We start from the raw sequence: 13509 nt of genomic DNA, 5'->3' as shown, positions 1-13509 counted from the left end.
CAGCCAATGCATTAGATGCCACAAAAACAACTATTTGGGTGAAGCCAGACAATTGCAACACTCAAATGAACTAGCAGAAAAACGATAGAAGACAAAACCACCACATCACTCCTGGGCAAGCACTTTCCATAAGGCAATCATTCCATATCGGACCTCAAGTCCTTGTCCTCTAAAAGCAACCTTCACAACACCACCTCAAAAGACAAAGTTGGGAATTTAAATTCCTAACTCTGCCAGACACTAAAAAACATGGACTAAACAGAAACACTAGTTTTATGTAACTTGTAACACAACCTACTACCCACTAACCCTTAATGGCCCACTTCATTTTAAATGGTCTACAAAATGCGAGACCTTTATGCTTCATCTGTTCCAAGCTGTATTTAGTTCAGACACTCTGGTTACCTCCCCCAGACCTGAAGAGCTCTGTGAAGCTCAAAAGCTTGTCTCTTCCACCAAAAAAATGGTCCAATAAGAGGGAGTGCTTCATCTACCTCATCTTTCAAACATGGTAACATTCCATAATGAAGACAAACACCAACATTTCCATCTTTTGGATATTAACTCCTGTTTAAGGAATTTCTTTTCCCTCAAACTCCCACATCCAGGTGGTTTAAAAAAAATACAAACAAACCCTCCCCCCCCCCCACACACACACGCATTTCATTTTACCAAAGTTGTTCTAATCCAAATCATTAGCAACTTTTCCTGGTGATCCCTTCTTCAATTACACTTATATATCTCTGCTAGTTTTAATATCATTCCCTTTTTCATCCTACCATAATGCTGACCACCCCATCTGTGTTTCCTGGCAGTTTCACATTCTCTCTTCCATCCTCAAAATTACTAATAGTTGTGTTGATATTGTACAGTGAAAAGAGAGGGCTGTTGACTAGGTACTTTCATTTGGTCCATAGCTCACAACTACCACCTCTATGCAGATTTCCCACATTTCTCATTCTGCATGAAACCATGTCATTCTGATTTCTTCTTGGAGGGCTCTGTAGGGTTTTATATTACCATACACCACCATGCTAACAAATCCAACCATAGAGCAACAGCAAAGTCCTCAGTGGTCTACATGGAGCCTCCATGTCTTCCTTTTTGGGGGTTAATATTCTAGTGCATTTTGTTTGTTAGGTTTAAAAAAAAACTTTTGCAGAGAGTATTTGGGTAGGGGAGGGTTTCAAGGTTGTGAGTGTCATTCTTGCTATAACTCAAAGGCTTTTTCAAAAGATGAAGGCTTAGGGCATTTCCTAAATATAGGAAAGTAAATCCAGAATCTAATATCACTGAAAGTTTGTTCCACTGCTCATCTCCTATACCAGGGGTCAGCAACCTTTCAGAAGTGGTGTGCCAAGTCTTCATTTACTCACTCTAATTTAAGGTTTCGCGTGCCAGTAATACGTTTTAATGTTTTTAGAAGGTCTCTTTCTCTAAGTCTATAATATATAACTAAACTATTGGTGTATGTAAAGTAAATAAGGTTTTTAAAATGTTTGAGAAGCTTCATTTAAAATTAAAATGCAGAACCCCTCGGACTGGTGGCCAAGACCCAGGCAGTGTGAGTGCCACTGAAAATTGGCACGCATGCCATAGGTTGCCCACCCCTGGCCTAGAACATGTTCTGTGCCAGAGCACACAAATCTCTTTCATTCCTACTTCAAAAATATATTCAAATATATATTCATATGTTACCTATTCCATTTATTATGACAACCTGCCACTTGGTTTGTATCCTATATTGTTTTGTAAGCAGACAGGGCTCTTAGTTTACTCCTCAGAGAGGAGAACCTGTTCCTTTATGGCATAGTTCTCATAATTATAGGTCATAATATACAACAATGGCACGTTATATATACACAGATAATTCAATGTATCTTAGAGATCATGTGACTTAGGACGGCGAATAACTTGTTTATGTCTAAATGAAGTAGATAGTCCCAAGTTGTCACTGTTCAGTATATATCACTTTAATTTCTATGGAACTTCTCTATTATATCCATAACATATTTGTATTTGAGGAAATATAAGCCAATATTACTGTGGCTGTAGTTATACAAAACCTTTGAGGGGTTTTAAGAAGTGATTTCTGAAATATATTTCACAAAAATTAATTAACAAATTTCATGAACAGTGTTCGACTTTAGTCAAAAAATCCAGAACTCAGTCTAAAATAATTTCCCAGTCTTTTCAGTAGGTAATGATTACAATCTGAACATTATAGCATTCTCCTCCAACCCCCTTTCAGGGGAACTGATTTTAAGGGACTTAATACAAATACTCACCCTCCAGATCTGTTAGTTCTTCCACTATCAAGAGTTTACTCATTTCTCTTCCCCTCCCCCCGTAATCCCTCAAGTACACAAGCATTTAGCTATGTGGTTCCTATATAGTTCATGGAAATTATCCAGTTAAATCCCTGCTTAATCCAGCACAATATAGCCAAAGCCTGCTGAGCCTCACAAGTCCCAGGAGGCTGCAGATTTGCAGCATGCTACTCAGGGGAAACCTTGGCCTACCACATTTTTTTTAAATATATAAAACTCCCTCAAAAGTAAGTTGCAGAGGTGCCTGAAGGGAAGTACACTTCATCCAAATAAGCACCTCAGCTTTTATGCTCTTGCTACTAACTGTACCAGTGGGCAGTCCAGAGCGCTAAACAGAAAAAAAAAATGTCTTGGAAGTGATAGAAGGAAGTCTGCCCCCAAATCACCAGTCTATTGCAGGAGTCTTGCTTCATGGGGTTCTGTTTAGGAGGGCGTCATTTCTGGGTCTCATGACCGGTTTCTCAGATTCCTATCCAAAACAGAATTGTTAGCAAAAGAAAAAAAAAAAACTTTGCACCGTGGCTCCTTTGAAATTCTGTCTTTGTTAACTTGTGTGCAGCCCGATAGGGGAAAAAGCCCTCTGTGAATTCACTTCAAGGACTCAAGTCTCCCACAGAACTCTCAAGAGCTTGTCATAGATGGCAATTGCTTTGGACAGAGACACAGACTCTAGGCCAAATTTTCTTCTGATGTAATTGACTTCAGTGGAGTTACGCTAGAAGCCAATTTGGCCCTCTGCTTCTAGGAAGGGAGCAGCTGCCAAATATCTAATCACAGCCATCAGGAAGAGAATGTCTCCTTTGAAACAGAGGTTCAAGGAAACCGGAAAGGTATACCAAAAAAAAAGTCAAGGGTCCAGAAAATGGTTCTGCACAACTTTGTTTTTAAACATTTTTTTTTAATTTCCTCATCTTTAAACCCCTCTTGCACTGAGTATCTCTCACAGAAGCATATATCACAAAATAAGCCAGAAAAGGGCTCCCTACAAAATTATATCCACTTTAACACTCCTGTTCTCAACAGCCTTAAGGAAGAGAAAAAAAAAGTATAATTGGGTAAAGTAACAATGCAAGATAGTGTTTGGCTTTTGTCCAAACTGCCCATTTTTCAGCACCAATACATCATGAGATGAACACATTCCATTAGCCATTTTAGAAAAGGGTTACGCACTTTTCTAAGATTATATACAATTCTCTCAGACCATGAGTATGAGTTTACAGAATTGGGTCTTAACAGAAACGCATCCTCCAGATCTGTTAGTTCTTCCACTATCAAGAGTTTACATTTTTGGGGGGGGGGGCGGAGGGAAGAAATGAGTAAGTCATCAAGTACACAAGAGTTTAGCTACGTGGTTCCTATACTACATATAGTTTATGGACATTTTCCAGCTAAATCCCTGTTTAATATGCTGAAGAATTATGCTTAAAAAAAAATTCCAAACAGTATTTAAGTGTTAATATTAGAAGGTGGATTTCAATTTTGATGATTTATGCTCATGCAGATATTTTTCACAATAGATATTTACAATTTTCATTTTATTAAACAATATTAATAACTGGATTTGCTTCCACCCTGCATGATTTGTAGAATATCAGAGTTGGAAAGGACCTCAGGAGATCTAGTCCAACTCCCTGCTCAAAGCAGGACCAATCCACAGACAGATTTTTGCCCCAGAGCCCTAAATGGCCCCCTCAAGGATTGAATTTCCAACGCTGGATTTAGCGGGCCAATGCTCAAACCGCTAAGCTATCTTTTTTTTTTGTTTGCCTTTTCTGCTGATGGGTTCCTCTTTGTTATGATGCAATCAAGAGTAATATTTATTCTATCACAGATCTGAAGTTAACTATAAATCTGCATTTAAAGTGTCAGTAATCAGAGGAAACACTAATTTGTTTAGAATATTTGTGGAAAACATACTATGTCTGCCCAGAGCAAAGTTTTCTGAATTCATTCATCATCCTAATGTGGCCACATGTTTTTGTTTGGTTTGTCTTCATGAATGGTTGATACTGGAGACATAAAACAGTCTACTGTGACTGAAAATGGAGAATTTACAACCTGATGAAGCCAAAGATGGAAAAGTATCAAGTTTGACTAAGAGGCTGAAGCTGGAAGAAAATAGCAAAACTGCAGAGAAGCAGTGCCAGTTGTTGTGGTTATGAGGATTAGCAGTGGACTTCGCTTCTATGAAGCTGGAAGTGTCCAAGGCAACAGGATGAAGTGGTCAAAGTGAGAGGCATATACATATATCCAGATAAATAGTATATACATATATCTAGATAAATCTGTGTTAAAGTGGAGTTAAAGTTGAGTACTTATTAATAGTTCAGGGTAAAACATATTACAGGGACGTAGTAATTATTCTGAAACCGAGTATAAACTCGGGGAATTCAGAGTTTAATATTAAACTTAAGGAAATCCAAACAGTTAAGGTGCCCTAACAACCCTAAATCTTCCCTGTAGCAAACACCAGGCAATGACCATATGATAATTCAGGCATTTTAGCATTTCTAGTTCCAGATTAAGTTAAACTAGATTTTACATGTAGTGTTGTTGCAGCTGCGTCATCCCATGATTAGCAAGCCAAGGTGAGGAGGTACTGTAATATTCTGAGCTATACTGAGCTTTGTGTAGCTCAAAAGCTTCTCTCACCAACAGAAGTTGGTCCAATACAAGCTATTACTTCACCCTCCTTATCTCTAGATTTTTTTATTTAGTCTCATGGTATTTCTACTAGACATAGTGACTGCTTCTACATAGTTGTGCTTGGGCTCATGGAAGAGAGTACAGGGAGCCTCTTCTCTACCCTGCACCTCCAGATCAAAGAGGATGCAATTGCTTGCTGGTTTTGAGACCATTTCTAGTACTTGTGAAGCAGGTGCATAATACATCCGAGGTGCTTTTTATATTAAAAATGGTAAGACGCTAGGACAAGAGATGCATACAAGTAGAAGATGGATCTGGTCTGTTGACCGCTCAAAGGACTTTCATTATACTATGTCCAGTAGAAAGTATCCTGAGAAATCTAGGTGTCAGAACATTAACCTGCCTAGATAATAGTCAGAAAGCAATACAACTTGAGTTGGACTTTTCCCTCCCCTCAAATTTAGTTCTTATCTGCTTGTAAAGCTTGAGAAGCACGGGACTCCATAAGGTCCAGTTCTGAAAGGTGCTCAGATATTTTCCCCCGATTGGTGTATTCAAGAATAAAAGGCCAAACTTTCCTCTTTTGGGGAAATCAGGGAAAAACAAAATGTATACCAGATTCACAAGTAGCAGGAATCTTCCTTGCCATGCAGCTTTCATCATTTAGTTTTGCGTACACACACACACACACACACACACACGAGAGAGGAACAGACAGGTAAATCTTAGATGTGACGCTCTGAATTAGTTATAAGACTCTTATTGGATTGGTAGAAGTGAACTAACTTTACAATATTTTCTGAGTCAAAGTTTTGTCCTGCACTATGTCTGAAGAGCACAGTGGGCATTAGCCAAAAAACAATGACAATAAACAACAACTCTTCATAAGAGTCTGCACCAGCAGAAAATATTGCAGGAGGATCCCACAAGTTGTTTCAGTGGATCCAGAGATCTAGGCCCCACTGAAGGCATCCTCATAGCACAATATTCCTCATGTGGCAAGACTACCTCACTGTATGACACTTGGTTTGTAAACAGAATTCTGATGGCATATATTCGTTACCTTTCCAGGGCTATGAGAGCTAAGGGGCATCTGTTCTACCCCAACTCAACAAATAAGACAGACAGACAGAAAAATGTTGACTGCCTCCAACAAAATACTGTATTTCCTTAAACCTCTCCCACCTCAGCAATACCAAAGTACAAGTATCTTCATCACTGCTGCACAATGCCAATGCTTTTCACTGGATATGGTGTGTTAATCTATTGCAAATATAGCCGACTGCCTCAAGACAATTGGGTAATCACAATAAGAGGAGGACAGCCAAATAACTTTGTTAAATGTGCACATAAATCAGTGTGTTGTGTTGCATTAGTTTTTAATTTTAGAGTAGGACCACCTCATTTTGATAGAGCATCTAGGGTTGGTGGGGTATAATTCCCATTACGCCTCCACACCTGTTTTTTCTGTCCATGTGACAGCTAATAAAGAAGAAGTTACTTCTAGCTATAAAACAATTCCTATGATGCTTAAAAATACAAGCATATATACACATACCATATACAATACTCGAATTTATAAATATTGTAAATGCAGTTGTTCAAGCCAGGTGGCTATGGCCAAGTCTTGTTAAGCTCCTCTCCAAGGAACCTAGAATATTTTTTCTATGAAGTTTATGGAACTGTCAACTTCTGTCCACAGACCAAACAGAGTCTGTAGACAGCCAAAGTGTGATTTTCCTTAACACTGTCCAGTCAATGATCTCATACCTGACCTAAAATAGTCACCCTGAGTCCAAAAAGTTTAATCTTCATGATTGCTTGGACCTGGTCCTTGTTCTCCTCTTAAGTGGAGGTTATGCGCTATTATATGAGAACTATTATTAAGTTCATATTTTATGATAAAATTAAAGCGTGAAGAATCAATTACTACAGCTGTCAAGACAGCTTGCGTAGGAAGAATTTCTGTCAAATGCTGCACTCTTAAACAGGTCCTGGACTAGCTAGCTACTGAGAACATGACCTTTCATTAAAGGTCTCTGAAAAATTAAGGTAGCTAATCTGTACATTGTTATTTTCATGCCAATCCATTGCTATAGATAAATCTTTACTCATCTCTAAATGTATTTTGCAGCAGGGAACCTTGGCTTCTCTTTCTCATACCAATTTGGTAACCCTGTAAAAGTTCCCATCAGTAAGAGCTGTAACAGTAGACAAAGTAATTAGGGAAGGAGAAACTGACCAAACAAGACTTTAGAACTCACATTTTCTTTCACTAGTGAATCTATAATTAACCAAATAATCACTAACAATAAAAGTAAGGTCAACACTGAGACCAATCTCAGCTACAGATACCTGCATTGCCAGCTTAGAAATTTATTATGCCATGCCTCTTGAAAGAGAGGCTGTAATAAATTTTGGGTCACTCCCCTGAACCACAATGCCCCCAGCAATATTGGTTACACACACACACACCCCACAACATTAAGAGCACATTCAGGCCACAAAAAAAAAAAAAAAAAAAAATCAGGCATTCAAAAGTGCCAGTATTACTGTTGCCTGGATTTAAGCTTTATTTGGCCCCCTTGTGCATATCCATTATGATCAGTCTAATTACATGATCATACTATTTTTCCCCAGAGGACCCCGTCTCATTTTGTGCATAGGATGGATGGTGCTTATTTAAAGGGCAGCTATTCAATATTTTGTTTTCTCCTCACTGTTCAGTATGGGGCCCCCTGCCTTATTTGCTGCACACTACTCAAACCCTGCTCTAAGGACAGAATTTTAGTTTCCTCACAGGCTTTACTATGGTGCTCATCACTGTAGTATCAGAGTGCTTCACAAATAACAAATTTATTTTCACAACTCCCCTGCAAGATGAAGGGATATTATCTCCATTTTACAGATGGTGGTGAACTGAGGCACAGAGAAATTAAGGTCAAAAGTATCCACTAATTTTGGACTCCCAATTTGGAACACCTAGTACCTGATTTTTCAGAGTACATAATATTATTAGTACCTTATACGCTCAAAGAACAACCCCTACTGACTTCAGCACAGAAGTGCTGAGCACTCATGGCTGCAAGTCAGACTGTAGGGTCTCAAGTTAGGAAAACACAATTAAATAAAACTTCTCGTAAGTGGTTGCCCACCACCACATAGGAACTCTACAGCAGAGGCAGAGCTAGAATCCCTTTCTTCAAGGCAGCTTTCAACTGCTTTAAGCATCAGACCATCCTTTCTCTTCCTGCAATCCCCTGTGTCATTCACTATACACTTTTTGACTTCTGTGAAGCAATGGTCCTGCAGATAGTGTCCTTTATTATTCTTCAGTGCAGGTCCATTCTGTGCACTGACTGAAAACTTGGGGGAAAGGGTGGAGGGAAGAGGAGTGGGGGAGAGAAGGGAATCAACGTATATGCACAAAAGGAGGCCAAATTAAGGTGGCACAGGAAACCTTCATTCTGGCTTTTCCTAGCTTTTGAGTGTTTCCCTTTACAACTGTATTGCTCTTAACCTAATTTTTGTATGCAGTGTCTTTGGTTTTAATAAAAGACAACTGAAGAAGCCAGAAATTCCATCATGTCATGTCATACTGACAATCACATGGATCATTTGCAGAGTTGGATCTTTTAGATCCACTGCACAGACTTCTGCCATGTGATCCAATGAAGTAAATGATATTAGGTTGTTATAGTCTATGTGCTCTTGCACGACAGGGGAGGGGAGACATTTACCCATGGGTTTCACAGCTATTTCCTGACAGCAAAGGAATGGTGAGACTCAGATCTTGGAAATTCCAGGCTCTGGAGTGGAGCATGCTGTAGTGGATAGATTTCTCTGCCTCATTCTACTTCTCACCAACCTTGACCCTGTATGTTCCATCCCTTCTAACTCGATCCACACTCTCCTTGCCCAGCCATTCCCAGTCCCTTCCTCCTCCTCCCCCGACAAGCTCCTTGCACCCAGTGACCTTGCCCAATCAGTCTGTTCCCTCTCTCCTCTTGTTCCTTGTTCAATCTGTCTCTCCTCCCTGGGTCGCACTTCCAGGTTCCTATCCCAGTTATGCCCCCCTGCCCACATACCATAGCTCCTTACATCTCTCTTCACTCCCGCCCCTACCTCACTGGTTCCCAGTTTCTCCTAATGTGTCATCTGAGTTCAATCCACCCTCCTCCTCCCCACAAAACCTACTGGCTCCCGGTCTCCTTCCACCACCCCACCATCTTCATTTCCTTCCCTAATGCCCAGTCCAGTCCTACTTTCCTTGCTCAGCCAATCCATCTCCCTCTTCTCCCACTCCAGCCTGGGCTCCTAATCTTATTCCTCTCCCCTTCCCAGCTCCTTGTTCCCATCTACTCTTGTCCCACTCCTTTCAGTTTTTATTCTCTTTGCATTCTCATCAGGCAGCCACCTCTAGGCTTCCTGGGCTCCAGCAAGGGATCATACAGAGTGCAGGCTCCCTGCTCTCAGTTCCAGAGCCCAGCCTCACCCAGCCCAGGCTGCAGCAGCTCAGAGCTTCAATTGTGAGTAGGTCCCGCTCAACCCCAAACCGGAGCATACCCAATGCAGACAAGATTTAAATTTTAGTTGCAGAGTGCTAACTACTCTGTACTGAAGATGTGTGAACTGCGGCTTTTCAAAGGCTCATAATTTAACCAAATGTGGGTGGATTTTTATAGGAACAAAAGCCCATCCCTGACACAAGAGGCTAGGTGGACAGCTAGGGCTCCTCCCTGCCCAGCATGTTCCTGTATCCAAGCCAGCAGAAGAGGGAGCAGGACTCACTGCAGACTTGAGCCTCACTGCTGCTTTTTATTCTGTCTGCCAACAGGAGGAGAAGCACATTTCTGGCAAGAGGTGGCAACTGAGATCCTTGTTTCTGAACTCAGCTGTTTAATAGCAATTTTGTCAGGAGCTGGGTGAGGAGAGATTGCCAAGTGCAGCAGACGCTGCATAAAAGCAGAACGTGATTGGATCCTGCCCCTGCCAATCCTTCCCCACCTTTGCAGAGTAGTGTTGTCCTTGAAAGTTTTTTGGGGATGACAATGGATTTTAGGCCTCTTGTGACATCTCCTGATCACTCTTCAAGCCCCCTGAAAGTTGCAATCCTCAGTTATAGAAACTGAGCTATGCAGCGATTGCTTTGCAGCTTTGATCTTTATAGTTCTAGAAAGAACCCAACCACCACGTTTTATAGGAAGTGTTGTCACTCAGTTGCTTCAGAGGAATGTTCCAAACTTGAATATGTTTTCTGATGACAAAGTAGAAATATAGGAACACATCTTTTGAATAAAACAAGTCTTAATTACAAACCACTCCATCCCTTGCACCAAGAAACTCAGGACACCACATAAGTAAAAATATAACAGCAGCAATTAAAGCACATAAAGAGACCACAAGTAAAATACTAACGAGTCCCCAAAAGGTATAATTTTTAAAGGGTGGTGTTTAGTCAGTTTTTAGTACCATAATTTTTCTATATTCCAGATTTTTTTAAAAGTTTTATTTCTGCTAGAACCTCAGAAGAGAGTCAGTATAATTACTGTACTTAGACGATACATTTTGCTGTCCTTACCTATGATATTAAGTAATCTCTTACATTATAAGTAGTTCTAATGAAAATAACAAGTGATTTACTGTGCAGAGTGAGGAAGTGGTGGTAAAAACTGGCTCTAAGAACTCATTGGACCCAATTCATTTCTTTATGGTAATTATTTACAGATTGCAAGGTGAGATACATATTGGGTCTTTGTGCATATGTTATGCCTGCAACAGTGTGTATATGCAAATCCAACTTTGAAAGTCACATTAATCTCAGTCAAACTGTCCTCGGAGTTAATGACAGTTTCAAGATGCAGCTTCCAGCAGTAATTCACTTGCAGTTTCTCAAAAGAATCTTCTCAAAGTCTTCATATTTAATAGTATAGTCATTTATGGACATAGTTTATGGGTCCTGTCATCTTATGAATCATTTTAAAAGACTGAGTTAATATTGAAGACTTCCTTAACTAATTATCTTAGACATTGTATTTGAATGTCAATTTCTCCTACTAAGTAGTTTGGGTCCCGCCCCCCGCCTCCACTGTTTTATTCCAACACCAAAAAAATGCAAATAAATAAGGACATTCACCTTGTTGGTATTAATCTCTGTGTATGACATCAGCGTGTAGGATGTAGAAAACCCAGGGATCCAAGTTAGTCACTCTCACGATCTGTGTGGGCCTGTCTAAGTAACCGAGAAAGCAATATAAAACAATTGGTCATACTGAGTTGCTTCATACAAAAAGGGAAACAGTTTGAGTTGCAGAGATTAAAATCAATCCCTTGAGTAGTTTCAATCAGTATGTGTCTGTGGGAGTCAATTGCTGGGCCAATTCTTTCAAATACAACAAGGGATGGCCAGAAAGGGAGGAGCTAAAGGACCTTCTGTGGATGTAGCCAAAATTTTAGCAGATTATGGTCCACTAGCCCAACTAGGTCTGTATTAAACTTTTCAGGCAAACTGCTGTTCAGATATACTGACTGATGCAAGAGAATTTAATAAATTCTGAGATTTGAATTCAAGAAGGAGAAAGAGATCCAACAGTTCCTTTATCTTCTTAGGGATGAATCCAATTGTAAGGTGAAGTTGAAGGTGCAATGTGGAGCTATGCAAATACCTCCATCACATCCCTCGTCCCATATGGTGGCATGCAGGAAACTTCATCCCTTTTCTCTGTCAGGGCTTGGTAAATGCTCTGTGTAGGTGACATAGTCCCAAAATATTAGAGACAAGGTGGGGGAGGTAATATCTTTTACTGGACCAACTTCTGTTAGAGAAGTTTATTGGACCAAGAGAAGATCATGAGCAGGAAACTAGACCATAAGAAAATTTGGGTCTCTATGGAATCCCACAGGCTTCCAATGCTTTTCCAACAAAGAACCCTATCGGTCTCCCACAAGTTTTCAGTGAGCTGTTCCTGAGCCATGTAGACCTTCGTCCAAAGCAAGTTTTCAACAAACTCATTCTGTAATGAACAAATCCAGCAATTTACCCTGACTCAGAATTAGTCTAATGAATTAATCACTTTCTCCTTCCCGATTTTTTTCTTATTTTCATTCAGTGTTATTTTCATTACTGTGCTAGCATTCTCCTCAACTATGTTTAGTAGTTGGTGACCACAAAGTTAGGAGAGCAAACAGCACACACTCGCACAGTAAGCCATGGCTTGAGAAGTCCAACAAGCTAAGGGAAAAATAGACACTATCTCCCATCCAATAGCAGCCTGGAAGCTGCGGAAAGTGTAAAGTAGCAGAGGGTCTTAGCATTATAGCAGCCAGGAGGTTTTGGAATGGAAGAAGAGTGAAAAAGTGCCCCTTCTCCCTCCCAGCAGCCCAAAACAGACTGAGGGAAGGCTAAGCCTTCAAGTTTACTAGACGCCTACTAGCCAGAGCCCTCAAGCTGGGCCCAGGCATACTTTAGTAGGAATCTCAGCAACTGATGAAAGTAGAAGTTGGCTAAAGCCAGGGTTTTAGGCAGCTGAATTAGTCAAAACAGAACCCCACAAACAAAGTTACACATATTAGTTAAATAATTTATTCAGTTAATACTTTGTTGTTTTAAACCAGGTCTGATGCACGTTAAATACTACTTAAATATTTCATTAGATTGGTGGAGTCAGTCAAAAATTGAGTATTTGACCAACCCTAGTAATAAGTTCTATTTAAACAGGGGTTTTAAAATATAAAAAAAGTTGATAATGTTACAGTTAATACAGTCTTCCTCAAATTCATCCTATCAAATGGGTCAGCTCTACAGTCCTTTCCTTTCAAGCTTCTCTGTCCAGTGCCATATCATCTACCAACACCACATGTTAAATATGACTTTATGAAATACCACCACTACTTCTTGGGTTGGCATCTGTCTTTTTCCTTCAGTTCTGACCTGTTGAACTTTTATCCACATGGTGTTAGGACTGCACTTTGTATGACCAACTCATCTGAGCCTGTACTCCCTCATTATTTTCATTTATAGGTGTTGATTTGAGCAGGTCTTTAATGTACACACTCATCTGGTGCCTCATTACACCACTCATCCAGGTCAATATTTGCATTTCTATGGAACAGATTATTTGCTCAGGCTTCTTCTTTGTTGCCCAACACTCAGCACCATATATTAAGACTGAGCAAATAATCTGTTCCATAGAAATGCAAATGTTGACCTGGACGAGTGGTGTAACGACCATTTTAGAGCAATTTTCCCTTTTAATTTTACTTGCATGTTCTTGTTGCATTCTATACCACTTAGCACTCTCCATTTGAGTCAAACACTTATTTATCCTAGCTCTAATTCAGTCCATTTCCTCATATTCTGGGACCCAGATACTTGAACTGTTTTCTGTATTGTCGGCCCATCTAGTTTCAAGGATAATTCTTTAGTGTTCACATTATTGAAGTTACATACCATATACTCTTTTCCCTTATTTTGAGCCCATGTCTCTCCAACATCTCTCCATTTATCTTTCTCCTCGCTGCATAGAAAAAAAAA

At 39.9% G+C, this 13509-nt stretch overlaps 1 protein-coding gene across 1 annotated transcript in view; it reads right to left on the bottom strand.

Annotated features, from left to right (window-relative positions):
- The window catches only part of FGF2 (fibroblast growth factor 2), a 93255-nt gene extending 81521 nt beyond the window's left edge, over positions 1–11734 (bottom strand). The window contains exon 1 of the mRNA XM_050945488.1: positions 11642–11734. Within this exon, the coding sequence (XP_050801445.1) occupies positions 11642–11734 (93 nt within the window). The remainder of the gene's footprint in view (positions 1–11641) is intronic.
- Between the last annotated feature and the right edge of the window lie 1775 nt (positions 11735–13509).

The sequence above is a fragment of the Gopherus flavomarginatus genome, chromosome 3 (assembly GCF_025201925.1).
Source record: "Gopherus flavomarginatus isolate rGopFla2 chromosome 3, rGopFla2.mat.asm, whole genome shotgun sequence".
Lineage (NCBI taxonomy): Eukaryota > Metazoa > Chordata > Testudines > Testudinidae > Gopherus > Gopherus flavomarginatus.
Note: the sequence above shows the minus strand (reverse complement) of the source record. Positions and strands in the feature narration are given on the sequence as shown.